At 38.1% G+C, this 26517-nt stretch overlaps 1 protein-coding gene across 2 annotated transcripts in view; it reads right to left on the bottom strand.

Annotated features, from left to right (window-relative positions):
• Positions 1 to 26517, bottom strand: part of ITGAM (integrin subunit alpha M) — a 79867-nt gene that overhangs the window by 15958 nt on the left and 37392 nt on the right. The window contains exons 13-14 of one of the 2 annotated variants that reach the window (XM_007990737.3): positions 15851 to 15991; positions 15551 to 15763 (exon numbers count right to left, since the gene is read on the bottom strand). In XM_007990737.3, coding sequence (XP_007988928.2) covers positions 15551 to 15763; positions 15851 to 15991 — 354 coding nt within the window. The remainder of the gene's footprint in view (positions 1 to 15550; positions 15764 to 15850; positions 15992 to 26517) is intronic. The other variant, XM_007990746.3, reaches the window with a different exon arrangement.

The following is a 26517-nucleotide window of genomic DNA, read 5'->3' as shown; positions in this document are numbered from 1 at the left end:
AGACAAAATGACTTTAAGTCAAGAAACAAATTATGATATTATATAATGATGAAATGGCCATTTCACCAGGAGTTGTAACAATTAATTATATACACACCCATCAGACATCTACATATATAAAGCAAATAATGACAGAACTGAAGGGAGAAATAAACAGCAATTCAATAGTAAGAAACTTCAAAATCCTACCTTCAATAACAAGTAGAACAACTAGGCAAAAAAAAAAAAAAAAAAAGAGAGAGAGAGAGAAATAGTACATTTGAATGACACTATGGACCAAATGGCCTTAACAGACAGACATATGCAAAATACACAAGCTAACTACTGCAGAATATACATGCTTCTCAAGCACACATGGACCATTCCCCAGGACAGACCACATGTTAGGTCACAAAACAAGTCCTAACAAATTTAAAATGATTGAAATTATATCAAGAATCTTTTCCAACCACAATGGAACAAAACTAAAATTCAATACCAGAAGAAAAACTGGAAAAAACATACATATGTAAAAATTAAGCAATACACCCTTGAACAACCAATGGATAAAAAGAGAAATTAGAAAATAATTTTTTTATCCATTGAGATAAATGAAAACAAAAACATAATATACCAAACTTACTGGGAGGCAGCAAAAGCAGTACTAAAGGGAAGTTCAGAGTGATAAACACCTAACTTTAAAATAAAAAGAAAGATTTCAATTACAAAACCTAACTTTACACCTTGAGGAATGAGAAATAAAAGAACAAACTAAACCTAAAGTTAGTAGAAGGAAGAAAATAATAAAGATCACAGAAAAATAAATCAAATAGAGAATAGGAAAAAAAATCAATGAAATTAAGTTGATTTTTCAAAAAGATAGAATTGACAAGCTTTGACCAGGCGTGGTGGCTCATGCCTGCAATCCCAGCACTTTGGGATGTCGAGGCAGGTGGATCACCTGAGGTGAGGAGTTCAAAACGAGCCTGACCAACATGGTGAAACCCTGTCTCTACTAAAAATATGAAAATCAGTCAAGTGTGGTGGCACATGCCTGTAATGCCAGCTACTCAGGAGCCTGAGGCAGGAGAATCACTTGAATTTGCGAGGTGGAGAATGAAATGAGCTCTGATCATGCCACTGCACTCCAGTCTGGGCAACAGAGCAAGACTCCATCTCAGAAAAAAAAAAAAAAAGAATTGACAAGCTTTTAGGTAGACCAAGGAAAAAGGGAGAAACAACAGAAACAAAAGATAAGTAAAATTATAAATGAAAGAACATACAACTGATGCCATAGCAATAAAAAGGATCATAAGAGACTACTCTGAAAAATTATATGTTCACAAACTCGATAACCTTGAAGGAATGGATAAATTCCTAAAAATATACAACCTACCAAGCCTGAATCATAAGGCAATAGAAAGTTTAAACAGATCTATAATGAGTAAGGAGATTCAATCAGTAATCAAAGTCCTCCTAACAAAGAAAAGCCCAGGACCTGATGGCTTCTCAGGCAAATTCTACCAAACATTTAAAGAAGAATTAATATCAATTCTTATCAAACTCATCCAAAAAACTGAAGAGAAGGGAATACTTCCAAACTTATTGTATGAGGCAAGCACTATCCTGACACTAAATCCCAACAAATACACCATGAGAAAAGATCACTACATGCCAATTTCCCTATTGAACATAGATCCAAAATCCTAAATAAAATACTAGCAAACTGAATTCAGTAGCACAAAAGGATCATACACCATGACCATGTGGGCTTTATTCCTGGCACACAAGGATGGCTCAACATATGCAAATCAATAAATGTGATGTACCACATTAACAGAATAAGGAATAAAAATAACATGATCATATCAATAAAAAAAAGAAAGCATTTAATAAAATTAAACATCTGCCTTAGCTTATTTGGTATAACAAATAACATAGACTGGATGGGTAACAAGCAATAGAAATTTATTTCTCATAGTTCTCAAGACTTGTAACATCCAAAATCAAGGGGCAAGCAGATTCAGTATCTGGTGAGAGCCTATTTTCTGGTTCATAGGCAACCATCATTTTGCTTTGTCTAAGGGCACTAATCCTATTCATGAGGGCCACACTCTTATGACCTAAACACCTTCCAAAGGTCCCATCTACAAATACCATCACACAAGGAATTAGGCTTCAACATATGAATTCAACTTATGGCTTCAACATATGAATAGCAAGACACATACATTCAGGCCACAGGAATAGCCACTCATGATTAAAAAACCTCAACAAACTAGAAATACAGGGAAATTACATCAACATGATGAAGAACATAAATAAAAAGTGTCTGGTTAACATCATACCCAGTGGTGAAAAATTGATTTTACCACTAAAATTAGGAACAAGGCAAGGATGCCCACACTCACCACTTCTATTCAACACAGTACTGAAAGTCCAAGTCAGAGCAATTGAGCAAGAAAAAGATAAGAAACGCATCCAAGTTAGAAATAAAGAAAAAAATTGTCTCTGTTTGCAATTGACATGATCTTATACATAAGAAACTTGTTACAAATACTCTACAAAAAAAGTTATCAAATTTAATAAACAAATTTAGTAAAGTTATGGAATACAAAATGAAGATATAAAAATTAGTTGTATTTCTATACACTAATGACAAACTATCTGAAAAAGAAATTAATCCCATTTACAATGGCATCAAAAAATAAAATACTTACAAGTTAATATAATCAAGAAGGTGAAAAATATGCGCACTAAAACTATAAAACATTGATGAAAGAAAAGATAAAAATCAAGGGAAAGATATCTCATATTATGGATTGAAAGAATATTTTTTAAAGGTCCATACTACTCAAAGTGATCTATAGAGTCAATGTAATTCCTACCAAAATCCCAATGGCATTTCTTACAGAAATAGGAAAAACAATACTAAAATTATGAAGTCACGAAAGACCTCAAATAGCCAAGACAATCTTGAGCATATACAATAAAGGTAGAGGTATCACACTACCTGACATCAAAATACACTACAAAGGTATAGTCAACAAAACAGCATGACACTGGCATAAAAACTGAGACATTGACCAACGGAATAGTATAGAGAGCTCAGAAATGACCCCATGCATTTACAATCAATGAATTTTCAACGAAGGTGCCAAGAGCATACAATGGGGAAAGGACAGTCTTTTTAACAAATGGTGTTAAGAACACTGGATATCCACAGGCAGAAGAATAAAACTGAGCCTTTATCTCAAACCAAATACAAAAATCAAAAGCGTTGGGCTGGGAGCAGTGGCTCACGCCTGTAATCCCAGCACTTTGGGAGACTGAGGTGGGTGGATTACCTTAGATCAGGAGTTCGAGACCAGCCTGACCATCATGGTGAAACCCTGTCTCTATTAAAAATACAACAAATTAGCTGGACGTGGTGGCTGGACGCCTGTAATTCCAGCTACTCAGGAAGCTGAGGCAGGAGAATCTCTTGAACCCGGGAGGCAGAGGTTGCAGTAAGCCAAAATTGCACCATTGTACTCCAGCCTGGGCAACAGAGCTAGACTCTGTCTAAAATATAATAAAATTTAAAAATTAAAAAAAAATTGAAAAGTGAGTTAAAGGCTTAAATGTAAGATCCAACACTATAAACTATTAGAAGGAAACATAGAGGGAAAGCTTTGTGATATTGGTCTGGGCAATTATTTTTTTATATGATCCTGAAAGCACAAGCAACAAAAACAAAAACAGACAAGTGGAATTGCATCAAACTAAAAAGCTTCTGCACAATAAAGGAATAATTAGCAGAGTGAAGAGACAACCTACAGACTGGAAGAAAATATTTGCAAACCATATAACTGATAAATGGTTAATATCCATAACATATAAACAACTCAATAGCAAGATAACAAATAACCCAATTTAAAAATGGGCAAAGAGGATCAGGTTCGGTGACTCACGCCTCTAATCCCAGGACTTTGGGAGGCTGAAGCAGGTGAATCACTTGAGGTCAGGAGTTTGAGACCAGCCTGGCCAATATCGTGAAATGCCATCGCTACTAAAATACAAAAATTAGCTGGGTGTGGTGGTGGGCACCTATAATCCTGGCTACTCAGGAGGCTGAGGCAGGAGAATCACCTGAACCCGGAGGCAGAGGTTGCTGTGAGCCAAGTTCATGCCACTGCACTCCAGCCTGGGTGACAGAGTGAGACTGTTTCAAAATAAAAGAAAAAAAAACTGCCCCGTACTACCACAGGAGGACCAGCCTAACCATTTGCTGCAAAGTCGGCTGTAATTGATCTTGTGAAAACTACTATAAATTTCATATGCAACCAAAAAAGAGCCCATATAGCCAAGACAATCCTAAGCAAAAGAACAAAGCTGAAGGCATCACACTATCTGACTTCAAACTATACTACAAGGCTACAGTAACCAAAACAGCATGGTGCTGATACCAAAACAGATATATAGACCAATGGAACAGAACAGAGGCCTCAGAAATAACACCACACATCTACAACCATCTGATCTTCAACAAACCTGACAAAAACAAGCAATGGGGAAAGGATTCCCTATTTTATAAATGGTGCTGGGAAAACTGGCTAGCCATATGCAGAAAGCTGAAACTGGGTCCCTTCCTTACACCTTATACAAAAACTTACTCAAGATGGATTAAAGACTTAAATGTAAAACTTAAAACCATAAAAACCCTAGAAGAAAACCTAGGCAATACCATTCAGGGCATAGACATGGGCAAGGACTTCATGTCTAAAACACCAAAAGCAAAGGCAGCAAAAGCCAAAATTGATAAATGGGATCTAATTAAACTAAAGAGCTTCTGCACAGCAAAAGAAACTATCATCAGAGTGAACAGGCAACCTACAGAATGAGAGAAAATTTTTGCAACCTATCCATCTGACAAAGGTCCAATATCCAGAATCTACAAGGAACTTAAATTTACAAGAAAAAAACAAGCAACCCCATCAAAAAGTGGGCAAAGGATATGAACAGACACTTCTCAAAAGAAGACATTTATGCAGCCAACAAACATATAAAAAAAAAAAAGCTCATCATCACTGGCCATTAGAGAAATGCAAATCAAAACCACAATGAGATACCATCTCACTCCAGTTAGAATGGTGATCATTAAAAAGTCAGAAAACAACAAATGCTGGAGAGGATGTGGAGAAATAGGAACGCTTTTACACTGTCAGTGGAAGTGTAAATCAGTTCAACCATAATGGAAGACAGTGTGGTGATTCCTCAAGGATCTAGAACCAGAAATACCATTTGACCCATCAATCCCATTACTGAGTATATACCCAAAGGATTATAAATCATTCTGCTATAAAGACACATGCACACGTATGTTTATTGAAGCACTATTTACAATAGCAAAGACTTGGAACCAACCCAAATGCCCATCAATGATAGACTGTATAAAGAAAATGTGGCACATATACACCATGGAATGCTATGCAGTCATAAAAGAGAATGAGTTCATGTCCTTTGCAGGGACATAGATGAAACTGGAAACCATCATTCTCAGCAAACTAACACAGGAACAGAAAACCAAACACCACATGCTTTTACTCATAAGTGGGAGCTGAACAATGAGAACACATGGACACAGGGAGGGGAACATCACTGGAGCCTGTTGTGGGGTGGGGATCAAGGGGGAGGGAGAGCATTAGGACAAATACCTAAAGCATGTGAGGCTTAAAACCTAGATGACGGGTTGATGGGTGCAGCAAACCACCATGGCACTTGTATACCTAGGTAGCAAACCTGCACGTTCTGCAGATGTATCACAGAGCTTAATGTATAATTTAATTTTTTTTTTTTTTTTTTTGAGACGGAGTCTCACTCTGTTGCCAGGCTGGAGTGCAGTGGCACGGTCTTGGCTAATGGCAACCTCCGCCTCCTGGGTTCAAGCGATTCCCCTGCCTCAGCCTCCCAAGTAGCTGGTATTACAGGCACGTGCCACCAAGCCCAGCTAATTTTTGTATTTTTAGTAGAGATGGGGTTTCACCATGTTGGCCAGGCTGGTCTTGAACTCTTGACCTCGTGATCCGACTGCCTCGGCCTCCCAAAGTGCTGGGATTACAGGCATGAGCCACTGCACCTGATCCAATGTACAATTTAAAAAACAAATAATAAATAAATAAAACATGAAGATTTAAAAAAAAAAAAAAAAAGACTGCCCCCTACTACCACAGGAGGACCAGCCTACCCACTCACTGCAAAAGATGGCTATAATCGATCTTGTGAAGGCATTACTGAGCAGATCAAGATCTCTGCAAATGAACACTAAAGATGTTCTGAATAAATTATAGTCTGGAGGAGTGCAGTGGCTCACACCTGGAATCCCAGCACTTTGGGAGCCCAAGGTGGGAAGATCACTTGAGCCCAGGAATTGGAGACCAGCCTGGGAAACATAGAGAGACCCTGTCACTGCAAAAGAAATTTAAAAATTAGCCAGGCATGGCGGCATACACCTGCAGTCACAGTCAGGAGGCTGAGGCAGGAGGCTGAGGCAGGAGGATCACATGAGCCTGGGAGGTCAAGGCTGCAGTGAGCCATGATTGCACCACTTCACTCCAGCCTGCGTGACAGACCAAGACCCTGTCTCAAAAATAATAATAATAATAAATACATTTTAATCTAGTGGCATTTTAGTGTCTTTTTTGAAAACAAAAATTACATGTAATGTTACATTCTTGCCTGTTCTGTTGACAGCATTAATTGATCCGTTGGATTTCTTTTCTTTTTTTTTTCTTTTTGTGACACAACTTTTAGTCTCACTTGCATTTATGTGTGTTTTTCAGACCACAATTAATAATTATATTGAAAATGTAGCAGCAATTGTCTTGAAGTATGTTCATATATTATTGGACACTAATACTAACTACATTGGACTAACTTGTGTGAACTCTCTGTTAAACATGATTTAAAAGCCATTAAGAGTACCTTGCAGCCAGGCATGGTGGCTCACACCTGTAATCCCAGCACTTTGGGAAGCTGAGACAGGCAGATCACAAAGTCAGTAGTTCAAGACGAGACTGGCCAATATGGTGAAACCCCATCTGTACTAAAAATACAAAAATTAGCTGGGCATGGTGGCACATGCCTGTAATGCCAGCTACTCAGGAGGTTGAGGCAAAAGAATCTCTTGCCCAGGGGGCAGAGGTTGCAGTAAGCCAAGACCATGCTACTGTATTCCAGTGTGGGCAACAGGTCAAAATTCTCCATCTCAAAAAAAAAAAAGAGAGAGCTTACCTTGCATTAGCACTCTTAAAAATGCTGATAGACATCACTATTAGCTGTGAAGGTTTGAGTTTTATATGTCCGCACTAATATTCTTATCAAAAATTTCTACATTAGCTTCAAATATTCAGTTTAAAACTCAAACTTTGAGATTTTTGTAGTTTTTAGTTGGTTCATTTTGAAAATTTAATATGTTGATGGAAGTTTTAAATTATCATCATTATTTTACAAAATGATGGAGGAGGAGCTAAAAATCCTTGTTAGTTAAGATAATTATGAAGGGTCAAAAAACTTCCTCATTAGGACACAAGGAAAAAGGATGGCCTACTAAATCATGCAAAAATGCTTTTTGGTACCTTGGATTAGTCATATAATAGCTATAGCAAGAAATAGATACCATGAACAGACCAATAACAAGCAGAGAGATTGAATCAGAAAGAGCCCAGGACCAGAAGGTTTCACAGCTGCATTTTAACAGACATTCAAAGAATTGGTACCAATGCTATTGATGCTATTCCAAAAGACGGAGAAAGAGGGAATCTTCCCTAAATCATTCTATAAAGCCGGTGTCACACTAATACCAAAAACAGAAAAGGACATAACAGAAAAAAGAAAACTACAGAACAATATCCCTGATGAACATAGAAGCAAAAATCCTCAACAAAATACTAGCTAACCAAATCCAACAGTACATCAAAAAGATAATCCATCACGATCAAGTCGGTTTCATCCCAAGGACGCAGGAATGGTTTAACATATGCAAGTCAATAAATGTGACATATCACATAAACAGAATTAAAGACAAAAACTATGTGATCATCTCAATAAATGCAGAACAAGCATTTGATAAAATCCCTTTATGATAAAAATAAAACTTTCAGTAAATTAGACATAGAGGGGACTTATCCCAAAATAATAAAAGCCATATCTGACAAACCCACAGCCAATTTCAGATTGAAGGGGGAAAAGTTGAAAGCATTCCCCCTAAGAACTGGAACAAGACAAGGATGCCCACTTTCAGCACTTCTATTCGACACAGTACTGAAAGTCCCAGCCAAACCAATCAGGCAAGAGAAAGAAACAAAGGGGTCCAAACTGGAAAAGAGGAAGTCAAACTAGAGCTGTTTGTCAATTATATGATCATTTACCTAGAAAATCCTAAAGGCTCATCCAAAAGATTCCTAGATCTGATAAACAATTTCAGTAGTCTCAGGTTACAAAATCAATGTATGCAAATCAGTAGCACTGTTGTACACCAACAACAACAAAGCTGAGAATCAAATCAAGAACTCAATCTCTTTTATAACAGCTACAAAAATAAAATAAAATACCTAGGAATATAGTTAACCAAGAAGATGAAGCTCCATACAAGGAAAACTACAAAACACAGCTGAAATAAATTATAGATGACACAAACAAATGGACACATGCTCATGGATAGGAAGAATCAATATTATGAAAATGACCATACTGCCCAATCTACAGATTCAATGCAATTCCCATCAAAATACCAACATCATTTTTCACATAACTAGAATAAAACAATCCTAAAACTCATATGGAACAAAAAAAGAACCCAAATAGCTAAAGCAATATGAAGCAAAAAGAACAAATCTGGAGGCATCACAGTACCAGACTTCAAATTATACTACAAGGTTATAGTTACCAAAACAGCATAGTACTGGTATAAAACTAGGCACTTAGACCCATGGAACAAAATAAAGAACCCAGAAATAAAGCCAAATACTTTCAGCCAACTGATCTTTTACAAAGCATACGAAAACAAATTGGGAAAAGGACACCCTATTCAGTAAATGTTGCTGGGAAAAAAGGCAAATCACATGTAGAAGAATGAAACTGGATCCCCTTCTCTCAACTTATACAAAAATCAACTCAAGATGGATCAAAGACTGAAATCTAAGACTTGAAACCATAACAATTCTAGAAGATAACATTGGAAAAACTCTTCTGAACATTGGTTTAGGCAAATAATTCATGACTAAGACCCCAAAAGCAAATGCAACAAAACCAAAAATAAATAAATGGGACCTAATTAAACTGAAAAGCTTCTGCACAGCAAAGAAATAATCATCAGAGTAAACAGACAACTCACAGAATACAAGAAAATATTTGCCAACTATGCATCTGATAAAGGACTACTATCCAGAATCTATAAGAAGCTCAAACAAATCAGCAAGGAAAAACAAATAATCTCATCAAAAAGTGGGCAAAGGATATGAATAGACAATTCTCAAAAGAAGATATACAAATGGCCAACAAACATATGAAAACAATGCTCAACATCACTAATCATCAGGGAAATGCAAATTAAAACTACAATGAATTACCACCTTACTCCTGCAAGAATGGCCACAACTAAAAAGTCATAAAACAGTAGATCTGGCATGGATGTGGTGAAAAGGGGACACTTTTACACTGCCAGTGGGAATGTAAATTAGCACAACCTCTATGGAAAACAGTAAGGAGATTCCTTAAAGAACTAATAGTAGATCTACCATTTGATTCAGTAATCCCACTACTGGGTATCTACCCAAAGGAAAAGAAGTCATTATATGAAAAAGATACATGAACATGCATGTTTATAGCAGCACAATTCACAACTGCAAAGATATGGTACCAACCAACCTGTGGTACCCATCGACCAATGAGTGGATAAAGAAAACATTTTTTATATATATACATATACACACACACACACACACACACACCATGGAGTACTACTCAGCCATAAAAAGGAACGAAATAATGTATTTTGCAGCAACTTGGATGGAACTGGAGGCCATTATTGAAGTAACTCAGGAATGGAAAACTAAATATATGTTTTCATTTAAAAATGGGAGCTAAGCTATAAGGATGCAAAGACAAGAGTGATACAACGGACTTTGAGGACTTGGAGAAGGGGAGTCTGGGAGGAGGTAAGAGACAAAAGACTATATATTTGGTACAATGTACACTGCTTTGATGGCAGGTGCACTAAAATCTCAGAATTCACCACTATAGAATTCATCCATGTAACCAAAAAACACTTGTACTCCAAAAAGCTACTGATTTTTTTAAAATCATATAATAACTATAGTTCAGTATAGTACTTGCTTAAATTTTAGATAATAACTATAGTCCATTCAGTACTTGCTTAAATTTTAGAAAAGCTATATAGATTACTGGTATATAACTTGAAGATTGCTCTGGCTGGGCGCAGTGGCTCACATCTATAATCCTAACACTCTGAGAGGCCGAGGCAGGAGGATGGCTTAAGACCAGAAGACCAGGCTGGCCAACATAGTGAGACTTCATCTCTACAAAAAATTGAAAAATTAGCCAAGCGTGGGGGTGCACACCTATATTCTCAACTACTTGGGTGGCTGAGAAGGGAGAATTGCTTGAGCCCTGGTGTCAAGGCTGCAGTGAGCTGTGATCTCATCACTGCACTCCAGCCTGGGCAACAGAGGGAGACCCTGTCCCAAAAAAATAAAAAGAAAGCGACAGAGACAGAGACAGAGAGAGAGAGAGAGAGAGAGAGAGAAAGGAAAAAAGGAAGGATTGTTCTTCCTAAGAAAGAGAGAGAAAGAGAAAAAGAAAGATTGTTCTTCCTTAAGAAAGAAAGAGAGAAAGAGAGAAAGAAAGAAAAGATTGTTCTTTAAGAAAGAAAGAAAAGAAGAAATGAAAGGAGAAAAGAAAGAAAAGAAAAGATTGTTTTTCCTTTGGCCAATTAAGTAATGCCCTCACAGCTCTAGATTGCACGGTGCACTTACTGGGTAAACTCAATAGCGCCTCTAGTTGGGTTGATTGAGGATGTCTGAAAAGTGCTCACAGAGCCCAATGCCTGCTATTGCACAACAGATGAGCATTTTCCTTTCTACACTGAGAATTTTCTTCTGTTTTTAGTGTGGTTTATTTTTGGCTCAGAAATAGTTGCTATGATGAAAATATTCCTTTGTTAGAAAAGACAGTAGCTACAACATCACTTTGAAAGAACCATGAGCATGAGCTATTTTTAAAAGCCATAAGAAGTGGTTTGTTTATTTGTCAGGGTTAATTCTTGATTATGTTAACACTGTTTTATGATAAGGTGACTTTTTTAGATTAAAGTCAAAGAGGTTCTATATTTTTATCATTACAGATCACAGTCACGACATAGTGAGTTCTGCATACTGACTCATGTACTGAAACCTTAAATAAGTTAGTAAGAAAAGCAATAGTTTTCTGAAGCCATGATGTGGGTGATACACAGTTCATACTCGGATTATAATAAAGCTCTTCATAGTTGTGAATTATAGAACACTACTTTTTATAAAACCATATTTTTAGGGATATTTAGGAGTGATATAGAACTGGTAAATTAGTAAAATAAGTTTTACTGGATTTTTGTATATAATCATCTCTAGTACTCTGGAAATTGAGGATTCATTATGCTGTGATCAACTTCAAATACTTTTTAGTTCCAAATATATGAGTTAATAAACCTTGCTTTTACAAGTATGTGCCAAATTGGGCAACATCAATGGATTTTCTAAAACTAATGTAAGTGTCTTTCATTTAATGTTATTTGACTCTAATAAAATGCAGGATTTTTTATATATAAATGACAAAGTTATAGTACTTAAAATAGTATGGTACTAGCATAAAGATAGACATATAGACCAATGGAACAGAGTAGAGAACCCAGAAATAAACCCATCCATATGGGTCCAACTGATTCTCCAAAATAATACCAAGAATATACAATGGGTAAAAGATACTCTCTTAGACAAATGGTACTGGGAAACTGGATATACAAATGCAAGATAATGCAACTTGACTCTTATATCATACACAAAAATCAATTAAAAACGAATTAAAGACTTCAGTGAAAATGTAAAACATCTAGAATAAAACTCAGAGGAGAAGCTGTAAAGATGGTGGTTTGAGCAATGAGTTTATGGCTATGATACCAAAAGTACAGGCAACAAAAATAACCAAATCTGACTGCATCAAACCAAGTGAGACTTCTACAGAGCAAAGGCAACAATAAGCAAAGTAAAATATAACCTACAGAATGGGAGAGAGTATTTGCAAACTATGTATCTGATAAGGGGTTAATCTCCAAAATATATAGTGAACTCATACAACTCAATAGCAAAATATCTAGGCCGGGCACGGTGGCTCAAGCCTGTAATCCCAGCACTTTGGGAGGCCGAGACGGGCGAATCATGAGGTCAGGAGATCGAGACCATCCTGGCTAACATGGTGAAACCCCGTCTCTACTAAAAAATACAAAAAACTAGCCGGGCGAGGTGGCGGGCGCCTGTAGTCCCAGCTACTCAGGAGGCTGAGGCAGGAGAATGGAGTAAACCCGGGAGGCGCAGCTTGCAGTGAGCTGAGATCCGGCCACTGCACTCCAGCCTGGATGACAGAGCCAGACTCCGTCTCGAAAAAAAAATATATATATATATATCTCTAATAACTTTTTATTTTTGAGACAGGATCTCCCTCTGTCTCCCAGGCTGGAGTGCAGTGGCACAATCTTGGCTCACTGCAACCTCTGCCTCCCGGGTTCAAGTGATTCTCCTGCCTCAGCCTTCCGAGTAGCTGGGATTACAGGCACACACCACCACAGCCTGGCTAATTTTTGTATTTTTAGTGGAGATGAGGTTTCACCATGTTGGCCAGGCTGGTCTCAAACTCCTGACCTCAGGTGATCCGCCCGCCTCAGCTTCCCAAAGTGCTGGGATTACAGGCATAAGCCACCGCACCTGGCCTTAATAGCTTGATTTAAAAATAGGCTTAAGGGCTTGAAGAGACATTTTTTTCAGACACAAAAATGCCCAATAGATACGTGAAAAGATGCTCAACATCACTAATTATCAGGTAAATGCAAATCAAAGCCACAATGAAATATCACTTGCACACCTGCTAGCCTAGCTAGTGTCAAAAAAGCAAAAGACAAGTGTTAGTAAATACATGGAAAAATCGGAACCTTTGCACACTGTTGGTGAGAATGCAAAATGGTGCAACCCCTAGGGAAAACAGTATGTAAGTTCCTCAAAAAATTAGAAATAGAACTACCATGTGGTTTAACAATCTTCCTTCTGGTTATTTATCCAAAGGAATTGGGATTATGATCTCAAAGAGATATGAACATGCCCATGTTCATTGCAGCACTGTTCACAATAGCCAGGATGTGAAAACAACCTAAATGACTATCAACAGATGAGGGATTTTTTTCCTCCCCTCTCTACCAGGAAATGATGGATTTTTTTAATGTGGTATATACATACAGTAGGATACTATTCAGCGTTAAAAGAGAAAGACATCAGCCTGGGCAACATAGGAAGACCCCATCTCTACAAAAAATAAAAATAAATTAGACAGGCAGAGTGGCATGGGCCCACAGTCCCAGCTACTCAGGAGACTGAGGTGGGAGGGTCGCTTGAGCCCAGGAGGTTGAGGCTTCAGGGAGCCGTGTTTGCACTGCTGCACTCCAACCTGCATGACAGAACAAGACTTTGTCTCAAAAAAAAAAAAAAAAAAAAAAAGAAGGAGGAGGAGAAGAAAAAGAAGAAAGATATTCTTTCATTTGTGACAACATGGATGAACCTGGAGGACATTATTCTAAGTGAAATAAGCCAGTCACAGAAGGATAAATATGGCATGGTTTCACTTATATGAGTTATCTAAAATAGCCAAACTGGCCAGGTGCAGTGGTTCACGCCTGTAATCCCAACACTTTGGGAGGCCAAGGCAGGTGGATCACTTGAGTCCAGGAGCTCAAGACCAGCCTGGACAACATGGCAAAACCCAGTCTCTACAAAATATACAAAAACTAGCCAGGCATGGTGGTGTATGCTTATAATCCCAGCTACTCGGGAGACTGAGGCAAGAATCGCTTGAACCCAGCAGGTAGAGGTTGCAATGAGCCGAGATGGTGCCACTGCACTCCAACCTGGGCGACACAGTGAAACTTCGTCTCAAAAAATAAAAAAATAAAATAACCAAACTCATTGAAGCAAAGAATATAATGGTGGCTGCCAGGGGCTGGAGAACAATGAGGAGTTGCTAATCAATGGGTATACATTTTCAGTATGCAAGATGAAGTTCAAGAGATCTGCTGTACACCATTGCACCAATAGATGACAGTATTACATTGTGCATTTTAAAATCTGTTAAGATTTTAAATAAAAAAATTTTTAAACATAAAGAAAGAAAAATGTGAGGCTGGTAAAAACCCAGAGACCAGAGGCCAGAAGACTAGACGGTCTCAGGTGGCTGTGGTGGGAAAGAGGATGACACAGGGAAGATGGAACCAGACTGTAAGGGTCCCTCTAGACAGTGAGCTCCACCTGGCAGGAGACAGAAAGCCAACTTACAGAGGAAAACAGTTGTCAGGGCCAGAATATAGGGTGACAAGTCGTCAGAATGGGCTCCATGCTTTGCAAGACTCAGTGCAAAAAAATGTAGGACCCCCCTTGTTGAAAAATTATTAAGAATTGAAGATGGCAATAGCAGAGCATGAAGCCAAGCACAGGGCCCTTCTGAAATAGCGGCACGTGTGACTGCACAACTCCACATCTGTGAAGTGTGCAATACTGTAAGGTGGCCAACCTCATAGGTTTCCCAGGATGTGGGATTTCAGTGCTAAATCTGGGACAGAGCTAGGCAAACTAGAGCTCTTGGTCACCTTACCAGGACCAAGATTCAGAAGAAAGGAATGCCTGCATCCCAATACTGCTAGCTTGCCATGTGCCATCGCTGGGCCTTGCTCTGCTCATCTACAAAGTGGGAGTGATGAGGCTATCATGCACCTCCTATTGATGTAGAAATAATCAATCTGGAACTAAGAGTCTTTGAGATTTTTGTGAAGTGTGTGTGTGTGTGTGTGTGTGCATGCACGTGCAAGTCTGACTCTGTCACTCCGGCTGCTGGAGTACAGTGGTGTGACCAGGACTCACTGCAGCCTCAACCTCCCAGGCTTAAGCAATCCTCCGGCCTCAGCCTCCAGAGTAGCTGGGACCATGGGTGTGTGCTACCACACCTGGCTAATTTTTTTTCTTTTTTTTTGGAGAGATGGGTTCTCACTATATTGCCCTGACTGGTCTTGAACTCCTGGGCTTAAACAATCCTCCCAACTCAGCCTTCCAAAGTGCTGGGATTACAGGCATGAGCCACCGGGCCCAGTCACATGTTATTATTTTTGAAGGTTCTGAAAGGAGTACTGTGAGAACTTATCTAGCAGCTGTGGGCACACTGAATTAGAAGGAGAAAGATCAACAAAGAGGCTACTGTCATGACAAGGACAGTGATCGGGTCTCACCTGGCTATGGGAGGGGCTGATGCCAAATCCTGAGGTTCCATGAAACAGGTAAACAGCACCCTGGTTGTCCTCCTCTCCTGGGGCCCCAATGGCCACATCCGTCAGCTTGTCTCCATTCACATCCCCCAGCACTGTTAGGGCTGCCCCAAAGCGGCCCCAGGGTTGGCCCTGCTCCCCGTAGAGAACAGCATCACACTGCCACCGACCCCTCTGCTAAACACAAACAGTATCAGGCCCAAACCCAGACGACCCCGCCACCCACACCGGGCCCCACCCAGCCCAGGTCCCATCGCCACTCACCGCCCTGGGCAAGGGGCACACAGACACCTGGCCCCCTCGGGTCTGCTCATAGTAATAGGGGGCCCCGATGAGGACAAGGTCAGTGCTGCCGTTGCTGTCCACATCCACGGAGCAGAGGGAGGCCCCGAAGTAGGCACCGATCTGAAAGAGACAGGGCCATAATCACACACCTCTTCCCACCTAAAGCAGATGTGGGGGTTTTCTCTCTGTGAAGAAAAGTTATGTCTGCTGGAGAATCCCTCTGGAGAAGATGTGATCTTCTATACGGTTCATGATAAATTATCATTTGAATGTGCTACCAGCTAAAGGAACCTATATAATAAGCCTGGCAGAGTGGTTTCTGCCTGTAATCCCAGCTACTCGGGAGGCTGAAGTGGGAGGATCCCTTGAGCCAAGGAGTTTAAGGCTGTAGTGAGCTTTGTCACCATTGCACTCCAGCCTGGGCAACAGAGCAAGACCCCAATCTCTAAGTGTGTGTGTGTGTATATATATATGTATACACACATATATATATGTTTTTAATAATTTAAAAGATAAAGAATAATTTAAAAGATAAAAACATATATATACATATGTTTTTAATAATTTAAAAGATAAAGAATAAAGAAGCCTATAGTAGAGTCAATGAGCAGTGCGTGAGGATTTACCCCAGATGGTATTCCTGGGAGATTATTAAGGCAGCAAAGAAGGATTTGGGTTGGAAAATACAGATAGAAAATTCTAGAAGAGCAGACAGAGTACCACCCTTTCAATATATTAGGAATCTTTAGGGGGTAAAAAGTCAAAGTTGGCACTCTAATAAGGCTAATAACTGGCTTAGATTAAAAATAACTATTGCTACCCAGGAATATTTGTTGTGATATTAAGAAATGCTGTTTACCTACAAGTAAAAAGATGTTTCGGATATCTTCAAGGTCAATATGTAGAATTCATCCATAAAATTCACCTATTTAATCACCCATTCATTCATTCATTCATTCATTCATTCAACAAACGTGTTTCTTATTGCTAAGCACACAGCTGGATAATAGAGAAACAGCGCCTTCCAGGGCCTGAGCTCAGTGCAGCCAGGTGGAGGGGAGGAGAGTAATCGATGGATTAACAGGGAGATGTGTACAGCAATTTCAAACTGGGACAAGTTCTAGGAAGGGAATGTGCAGGGGACATCATGCCACGGCTCTGCAAAGTGATTTCTGCCTCATACACCATTGAGGGATGATTCATTGATAATTCAATACAGGCATTTAAGCTTTATCCTAAAGTCAACAGAATTTTTATTGTTTTTTAGGTCAGATTTATTGGGGAAGAGTTTACATACAATAAAATTCAGCTTTTAGTACATAGTTTTATGAGTTTTGGCAAACATACAAAGTCATATAACTGGCCGGATGCCTCCCAGCACTTTGAGAGGCCAGCAGGTGGATCACCTGAGGTCAGGAGTTTGAGACCAGCCTGGAAATCATGGTGAAACCCCATCTCTACTAAAAATACAAAAATTAGCTGGGCATGGTGACTGTAATCCAGCTACTTGGGAGGCTGAGGCAGGAGAATTGCTTGAACCCAGGAAGTGAAGGTTGCACTCCAGCCTGGGCGACAGAGCAAGACTCTGTCTCAAAAACAATAAAGTCATATAACCAACACCACAGTAAAAACAGAAAATAGCTTCTTCATCCCCAAAATATTCCCTTCTGCCCCATCATAGTCGATCTCTCCCCTCCAACTACCAATATCTGGCAACCACTCAACTGTTTTCTGCCCTTATTGGCTTTTCTGGAATGTCATATAAATAGAATTATATTGTATGTGGCCTTTTTAATTTGGCTTCTTTCACCTACAATAATGCATTTAAGATTCATCTGTGTTGTCGCATGTATTAGTAATTTGCTCTCTTTTATTGCTGATTAGTATTCCCATTGTATAGGTGTGCCACAGTTGGTTTATCCATTTCTTAGTTGAAGGACATGTTGGTTTTTTCTAAGGGGTGATTATTAATAGAGCGACCAGAAACGTTTGCATACAGGTTTTCATGTGGATATCTGTTTTCATTTCTCTTAAGTAAAGGCTTAGGAGGCTGGGCGCAGTGGTTCACACTGGTAATCCCAGCACTTTGGGAGGCTGATCACGAGGTCAGGAGATCAAGACCATCCAGGCTAATACAGTGAAACTCTGTCTCTACCAAATATAGAAAAATTAGCCAGGCATGGTGGCGGGTGCCTGTAGTCCCAGCTACTTGGAAGGCTGAGGCAGGAGAATGGCGTGAATCCAGGAGGCGGAGCTTGCAGTGAGCCAAGATCATGCCACTGCACTCCAGCCTGGGCAACAGAGTGAGACTCTGTCTCAAAAAAAAAAAAAAAAAAAAAATCCTTAGGAGGGAAGTTGCTAGTATGATAACCATATGTTAAACTTTTAAAGAAATTGCTTATTTTGAATTAATTTTTATATGGCGTGAGGTATGAATAGAAGTTTATTTTTATTTTTTTACTATGAATGCCCAATTGTTCGAGAACCATTTGGTGAAAAACTCTTAAACTATCTTTGCACCTTTATTGGAAATTAATTGATAAAGTGTGACATTAATGTAAAATGTGTGGGGAGGAGAAGTTAAAGGGTTGAGTTTTTGTATGTGGTCAAAGTTGTTATTAGCTTGGCATAGACTGGTATAACTAAAAGATGTTTTATGTAAGCCTCATGGTATCCACAAAGAAAAAAAAAAACTGTAGTAGATACACCAAACATAGAAAAAGGAATCAAAACGTATTAACAACAAAAAAAGTCAAATCACAAAGGAAGACAGCAAGAGAGTAAGGAAGAATGAAACAAACGAACTACAAAGCAGTCAGAAAACAATAAACAAAATAGCAATAATAGTCCCTTACCTACCAATCATTAATTTATATGTAAATAGATTAGATTCTCTAGTCAAAAGACATAGAGTGGCTGAATGGATTTTGTAAAATTCAACTATATGTTGCCTATAAGAAACTCAATTTAGATTTAAGATCACACATAGGCTGAAAGTGGAAGGATGGCAAAAGATATTCCATGCAAATGATAACCAAGGGAGATCAGGGAGAACTATGCTTGTATCAGAAAAAATAGACCTTTCCTTAAAACTGCCACAAGAGACAAAGAAAGTCATCATATAATGATAAATAAGTCAATTAATCAAAAGAATATAACAATTGTGAAGACATATGTACTCAACATCACGGCACCTAAATACATAAAGCTAATATTACCAGAACTGAAGGGAGAAGTAGGCAGCAATACAATAATAGTATTATCATTATTATATTCTAATAATAATAGGGAACTTCAATATCCCACTTTCAACAATAGTTCAGACAGACAGAAAATCAATAAGGAAACAACAGACTTGGACAATACTATAGACCAGATGGATCTAACAGACATTTACAGAACATTCCATTCAGTAGCAGCAGAATACACAGTCTTTTCAAGCACATGTGGAACATTTTCTAAGTAGATCATATGTTAGGGCACAAAACAAGTCTTAAGAAATTCAAGATTTAAATCATATCAAGTATTGGCCAGGCACAGTGGCTCACGCCTATAATCCTAGCACTCTGGGAGGCCAAGGTGGACAGATCACCTGAGGTCAGGTGGTCAAGACCAGCCTGACCAATATGGTGAAACCCTGTCTCTACTAAAAATACAAAAATTAGCCAAGCTTGGTGGTGGCCACCTGTAATTCCAGCTATTCAGGAGGCTGAGGCAGGAGAATTGCTTGAACCCGGGAGGTGGAGGTTGCAGTGAGCCAAGATTTTGCCACTGCACCTGGGTGACAGAGCAAGACTCTATCAAAAATAAATTTTAAAAAAATAAATAGATAAACAAATCATATCAAGTATTTTTTCTGACCCAATGGTTATGACACTAGAAATCAACAAGAGGAAAATTTTAAAAGTCAAAAACAGGTGAAAATTAAACAACACATTGCTGAACAACTAGTGGGTCAAAGAAGAAATCAAAAGAGAAATCAAGAAATATCTTAAGAAAAATGATGATGAAAACACAACATACCAAAACTTACTGGATGCAGAAGAAGCAAATTTAAGAGGGAAGTTCATAGAGTTAAACATCTACATTAAAAATCACCTAAATATTGATTGATCATTTCTGGTGGTATGGAAATTTTTTGTTTTATTCTTATAACATGTTTGTGTTTTCTGATTTCTACATGATGTTGCATTCCATTTATAATAAAAATAAAAAACACAATTTCACTTTAACTTTGATAGGAAGGAAGGAAGGAAGGAAGGAAGGAAGGAAGGAAGGAAGGAAGGAAGGAAGGAAGGAAGGAAGAAAGGAAGGAAGGAAGGAAACAACTTAACTTTACACATCAAGGAAATAGAAAAAGAAAAAAAAGCTAAACTCAAAGTCAGCATAAGAAATAAATGATACAGATCAAACCAGAAATAAATCAAATAGTGCCTAGAAAAATAATAGAAAATGTCAATAAAACTGAGAGTTACTTTTTTATTTATTTTTTATAAAGGTGGAGTCTCACTATGTTGCCCAGGCTGGTCTCAAACTCCTGGTGGTTCAAGCGATCCCCCCACCTCAGCCTCCAAAGTGCTGGGATTACAGCTGTCAGCCACCACACCCAGCCAGAGTTGCTTTTTTAAAAAGATAAATGAAATTGACAAACCTTTAGCTAAACTAAAGAAAAAAAAAAACTCAAGTAAGTAAAATCTGAAATGAAAGAGGAGGCGTTACAAAGGATCATGAGAGATAACTATGAACAATTTAATACCAAAAAATTAGATAAACTGGAAGAAATGGATAAAATTCTAGAAAAATACAACCTACCAGGACTGAGTCAAGAAGAAATTTAAAAATCTGAAAAGACCAGTAATAAGTGAAGACATTGAACCAGTAATCAAAAACCTCCCAACAAAGAAAAGCCCAGGACCTGATGCTTCATAGGTGAATTTAAAGAATTAATGTTGCCAGGCGCACTGGCTCATGCCTGTAATCCCAGCACTTTGGGAGGCCAAGGTAGGTGGATAACTTAAGGTCAGGAGTTCAAGATCAGCCTGGCCAAGATGGTGAAACCTTGTCTCTACTAAAAATACAAAAATTAGTCGGGCATGGTGGTGAGCACCTGTAATACCAGTTACTTGGGAGGCTGAGGCAGGAGAATCACTTGAATCCAGGAGGCAGAGGTTGCAGTGAGCAGAGATTGTGCCATTGCACTCCAGCCTCGGCTACAAGAGCAAAACTCCATCTCAAAAAAAAAAAAAAATGAATTAATGTCAATCCTTTTCAAACTCACGTAAAAAAAATTGAAGAGCAAGGAACACTTCCAAATTTATTTTATGAGTCCAGCATTACTCTGATACCAAAGCCAGACAAAAATTCTACAAGATGTAATTATAGGTCAATATCCCTGATGAACATAAACGGACAAATCTTCAACAAAATACTAGCAAACTGAATTTGATAGCACATTAAAAAGATAATAGCTGGCCAGGCGCGGTAGCTCACGCCTGTAATCCCAACACTTTGGGAGGCTGAGATGAGCGGATCACGAGGTCAGGAGATCAAGACCATCCTGGCTAACACAGTGAAACCCCGTCTCTACTAAAAATACAAAAAAAAAAAAAAAAATTAGCTGGGCGTGGTGGTGGGCGCCTGTAGTCCCAGTTACTCAAGAGGCTGAGGCAGGAGAACTGCATGAACCCAGGAGGTGGAGCTTGCAGTGAGCCGAGATCACACCACTGCACTCCAGCCTGGGCGACAGAGCGAGACTCTGTTAAAAAAAGATGATAACCATGATCAAGTGTGATTGATCCCTGGGATGCAAGATGCAAGGATGATTCCACATATGCAAATCAATTAATGTGACATATCACATTAACAGAATGAAGGACTAAAACCACATGATCATCTCAATATACACACACCAAAAAAAAAAAAAAAAAGCATTTAACAAAGTTCAACATTCTTTTATGATACAAACTCTCAATAAATTCGCTACAGAAGGAATGTACCTCAATATGATAAAGGCCATATATGACAAGCCCACAACAAACATCATACTCAATGGTGAAAAATTGAAAGTTTTACCACTAAAATGAGGAAAAAGGCAAGGATGCCTACTCTCACTACTTCTACGTAACACAGTACTGGAAGTCCTGGTCACAGCAATTAGTCAAGAAAAATAAATGAAAGAGACCCAAATCAGATATAAAAAAGGAAATTTATCTCTGTTTACACTTAAAATGATATACATATATATATATATAAAACCCTAAAGACTCCACCAAAAAACTACTAGAACTAATGAATAAATTCAGTAAAGTTACAGGTTACAAAATCCATGTCAAAAATCAATAGTGCTTCTATACACTAACAATGAACTCTCTGAAAAAGAAATCAAGAAACAATCTCATTTACAATAACATCAAAAAAAATACCTAAGAGTAAATTTAACCAGAGAGGTGAAAAGCATGTACACTGAAACTATAAAACATTGATGAAGGAAGTTAAACAAGACAAAAATAAATGGAAAGATATCTTATGTTCATGGATTGGAGTATTAATGCAATATTCTGATTCAGTACAATCCGTATCAAAATCCCAATGGCATTTTTTTACAAAAATAGAAAAAAATATTAAAATTTATAGAGAACCACAAAAGACCCCAAATACCCAAAGCAATCCTCAGGAGAAAAATACTGGAGGCATCACAATTCCTGATCTCAAAACATACTGTGTCAAGAAAGCTCTAGTAATCATAACAGCAAGGTGGTGGCATAAAAACAGACACATCAACCAACGGAACAGAACAGGGAGGCTAGAAATAAAACTATGCATTTATGGTCAATTGATCCTCAATAATGATGCCAAGAATATGCAAAGGAGAAAGGACAGTCTCTTCAACAAATGGTGTGGGGAGAACTGGATATTCATATTCAAAAGGATTAAATTAGATCTTTATCCCAAACCATATACAAAATCAACTCAAAATGGATTAAAGACTTAAACACAAGACCTGAAACTATAAAACTACCAGAAGAAAACAAAGGGAAAAGCTTCTTGACCATCAAGCTTTTGAGCAATGATATTTTGGATATGACCCCAAAAGCACAGGCAACAAAAGCAAACCAGACAAATGGGGTAGCATCAAACTAAAAAGTGTCAGCTTAACAAAAAAAGAAAATTTCAGGCCAATATTCTTGATGAACACTAATGCAAAAATCCTCAACACAATACCTGCAAACCAAATCCAGCAGCACATCAAAAATCTAATCCACTGTGATCAGGTAGGCTTCATCCCCGGGGTGCAAAGTTGGTTCAACATATGCAAATCAATAAATATGATTCATCACATAAACAGAACTAAAGACAAAAACCACATGATTATCTCAATAGATGAAGAAAAGGCTTTAATAAAATTCAACACCCCTTTATGTTAAAAATTCTCAATAAACCAGGTGTTGAAGGAACATACCTCAAAATAATAAGAGCCATCTACAACAAACCCACAGCCAATATCATACTGGATGGACAAAAGCATTCCCCTTGAAAGCCATCACAAAACAAAGATACCTTTGCTCACTAGTCCTATTCAACATAGTATTGGAAGTTCTAGCCAGAGCAATCAGGCAAGAGAAAGAAAAAAGGACATACAATAGGAAGAAAGGGAGTCAAACTATCCCTGTTTGCAGACAACATGATTCTATATTTAGAAAACCTCATAGTCTTGGCCCAGGAGCTCCATCAGCTGACAAATAGCTTCGACAAAGTTTCAGGATACAAAATCAATGTACAACAATCACTAGCACTCCTGTACACCAACAAGAGCTGAGAGCCAAATCAGGAAGGCAATCCTATTCACGGTTGCCCAAAAAAGAATAAAATAACTAGGAATACAGCTAACCAGGGAGGTGAAAGATCTGTACAGCGAGGGTTACAAAACACTGTTCAAAGAAATCAAAGATGACACCAAAAAAATGGTAAAACATCTCATGCTCATGGATAGGAAGAATCAATATCATTAAAATGGACACACTTCCCAAAGCAATTTATAGATTCAGTGCTATTACTATTAAGCTACCAATGACATTCTTCACAGAACCAGGAAAAACTATTTTAAAATTCATATGGAATCAAAAAGGAACCTGAATAACCAAGGCAATCCTAAGTAAAAAGAACACAGAAGGAGGCATAACATTACCTGACTTCAAACTATACTACATGGCTACAGTAACCAAAACAGCATGGTACTGGTACAAAAGCAGGCCCATAGACCCATGGAACAGAATAGAGAGCCCAGAAATAAGGCCATACACCTATGACCATCTGATCTTTGACAAAAATAAGCAATGGGGAAAACACTTCCTATTCAACAAATGGTGCTAGGATAACTGGCTAACCATATGCGGAAGACTGAAGCTGGACCCCTTCCTTACACCATATACAAAAATAAACTCAAGATAGACTAAAGACTTAAATGTAAAACCCAAATCTATAAGAACCCTGGAAGACAACCTAAGCAATACCATCCTAGACACAGGAATAGGAAAAGATTTCCTGACAAAGACACCAAAAGCAATCTCAACAAAAGCAAAAATTGACAAATGGGATCTAATTAAATATAAGAGCTTCTGCACAGCAAAAGAAACTATCAACAAAGTAAACAGACAACCTACAGAATGAGAGAAAATATTCACAAACTATGCACCCAACAAAGGTCTAAAATCCAGCATCTAGAGGGAACTTAAACAAATTTACAAGAGAAAAACAACTCCATTAAAACGTGGGAAAAGGAAACAAATAGACACTTTTCAAAAGAAGACATACATGCAGCCAACAAGCATATATAAAAAAAGCTCAATATCATTATCATTAGAGAAATGTAAATCAAAACCACAATGAGATACCATCTCACACCAGTTAGAATGGCTATTAGTAGAAGTAAAAAAATAGATGCTGGTGAGGTTGTGGACAAAAGGGAACACTTACACTGTTAGTGGGAGTGGTAAATTAGCTCAACCACTTGGGGAAGCAGTATGGCAACTCCTCAAAGAGCTAAAAGCAGAACTACCATTCCACCCAGCAATCCCATTACTAGGGATATACCCACAGGAATATAAATGATCCTACTATTAAACACACAAGCACATGAATATTTATTGCAGTTCTAGTCACAACAGCAAAACATGGAATCAACCTAAATGCCCACCAATGACAAATAGGATTTTTAAAAATGTGGCACATATACACCATGGAATACTATGCAGCCATAAAAAATAGCAAGATCATGTCTTTTGTGGGAACATCGATGAAGCTGGAGGCCATTATCCTTAGCAAATTAATACAGGAACAGAAAAACAAATACTGCATGTTCTCACTTATTAGTGGGAGCTAAACAATAAGAACTTATGAACACAAAGAAGGAAACAACAGACACTGGGGTCTACTTGAGGGTGGAAGTTGGGAGGAGGCAGGACCAGAAAAAATAACCATTGGGTACTAGGCTTAATACCTGGGTGATGAAATACTCTGTACAACAAACTCCCATGACATGCGTTTACCTATATAACAAACTTTCACGTGTACCCTCAAACCTAAAGTAAAAGTTAAAAAATAATAAAATATCGATCTAATTTTTTAAAATTAAATAAATAAATTAAAAAGTGACAGCTACTTAATGGTTCGTATCAAGATTCTTTTCAAAATTCTTTTGAATACTCAACTTTTTAATTTTTATATGCATTTTAGAATTGGCTAAATTCTGCAAATTATACTTTCAGGATTTTTACTTTTTCATGTATACATAATAATTGCACATATTTATAGGGAACATGTGATATTTTGATACAAGCATACAATGTGTGATGATCAAATCAGGGTAACTGGTATATCCATCACCTCAAGCATTTATCATTTCTTTTGCTGGGAACATTCCAGTTCCACTCTTGTAGTTATTTTGAAATATACAATAAATTACTGTTAACTATAGTCACCCTACTGTGCTACCAAACACTAGGTCTTATTTTTCCTAACTGTATTTTTGTACCCATTAATCATCCCCTCTTTAACCCATCCTCCTCACTACCCTTCCCAGTCTTTAGTAACCATCATTCTACTCTCTATCTTCATGAGATCTATTTTTTTTAAGCTCCTACACATGAATGAGAACATGCACTATTTGTATTTCTGTGCCCAGGTTGTTTTACTTAACATAATGTCCTCCAGTTCCAATCCTGTTATGGCAGATCACAAGACATCATTCGTCTTATGGCTGAATAATATTCCTTTGTGTACTAGAAAAATGCAAATGAAAACCACAATGAAATATCATCTCATTCCATTTAAAAGGGCTTTTATCGAAAAGACAAATAATGATGGATGCTGGCAAAGATGCAGAGAAAGAGGAACCCTCACGCACTGTTGGTGGGAATGTAAATTAGTAAAGCCACTACAGAGAACAGTATGGAGGCTCCTCAAGAAAACTAAAAATGGAACTACCATATGATCCAGCAATCCTAGTGCTGGGTATATTGCCAAAGGAAAGGAAATCAGTATACTGAAGAGATAAACTGCACTCCCATGTGCACAATAGAATATTATCCAGGATTTTTACTGCATTGAATCTGTAGATCAACTCAGGAAGAACTGACACCTTAACAATA

Source organism: Chlorocebus sabaeus, chromosome 5, assembly GCF_047675955.1.
Source record: "Chlorocebus sabaeus isolate Y175 chromosome 5, mChlSab1.0.hap1, whole genome shotgun sequence".
NCBI lineage: Eukaryota > Metazoa > Chordata > Mammalia > Primates > Cercopithecidae > Chlorocebus > Chlorocebus sabaeus.
The sequence above is the reverse complement of the archived record's forward strand: the minus strand, read 5'-3'. Positions and strand labels throughout refer to the sequence as shown.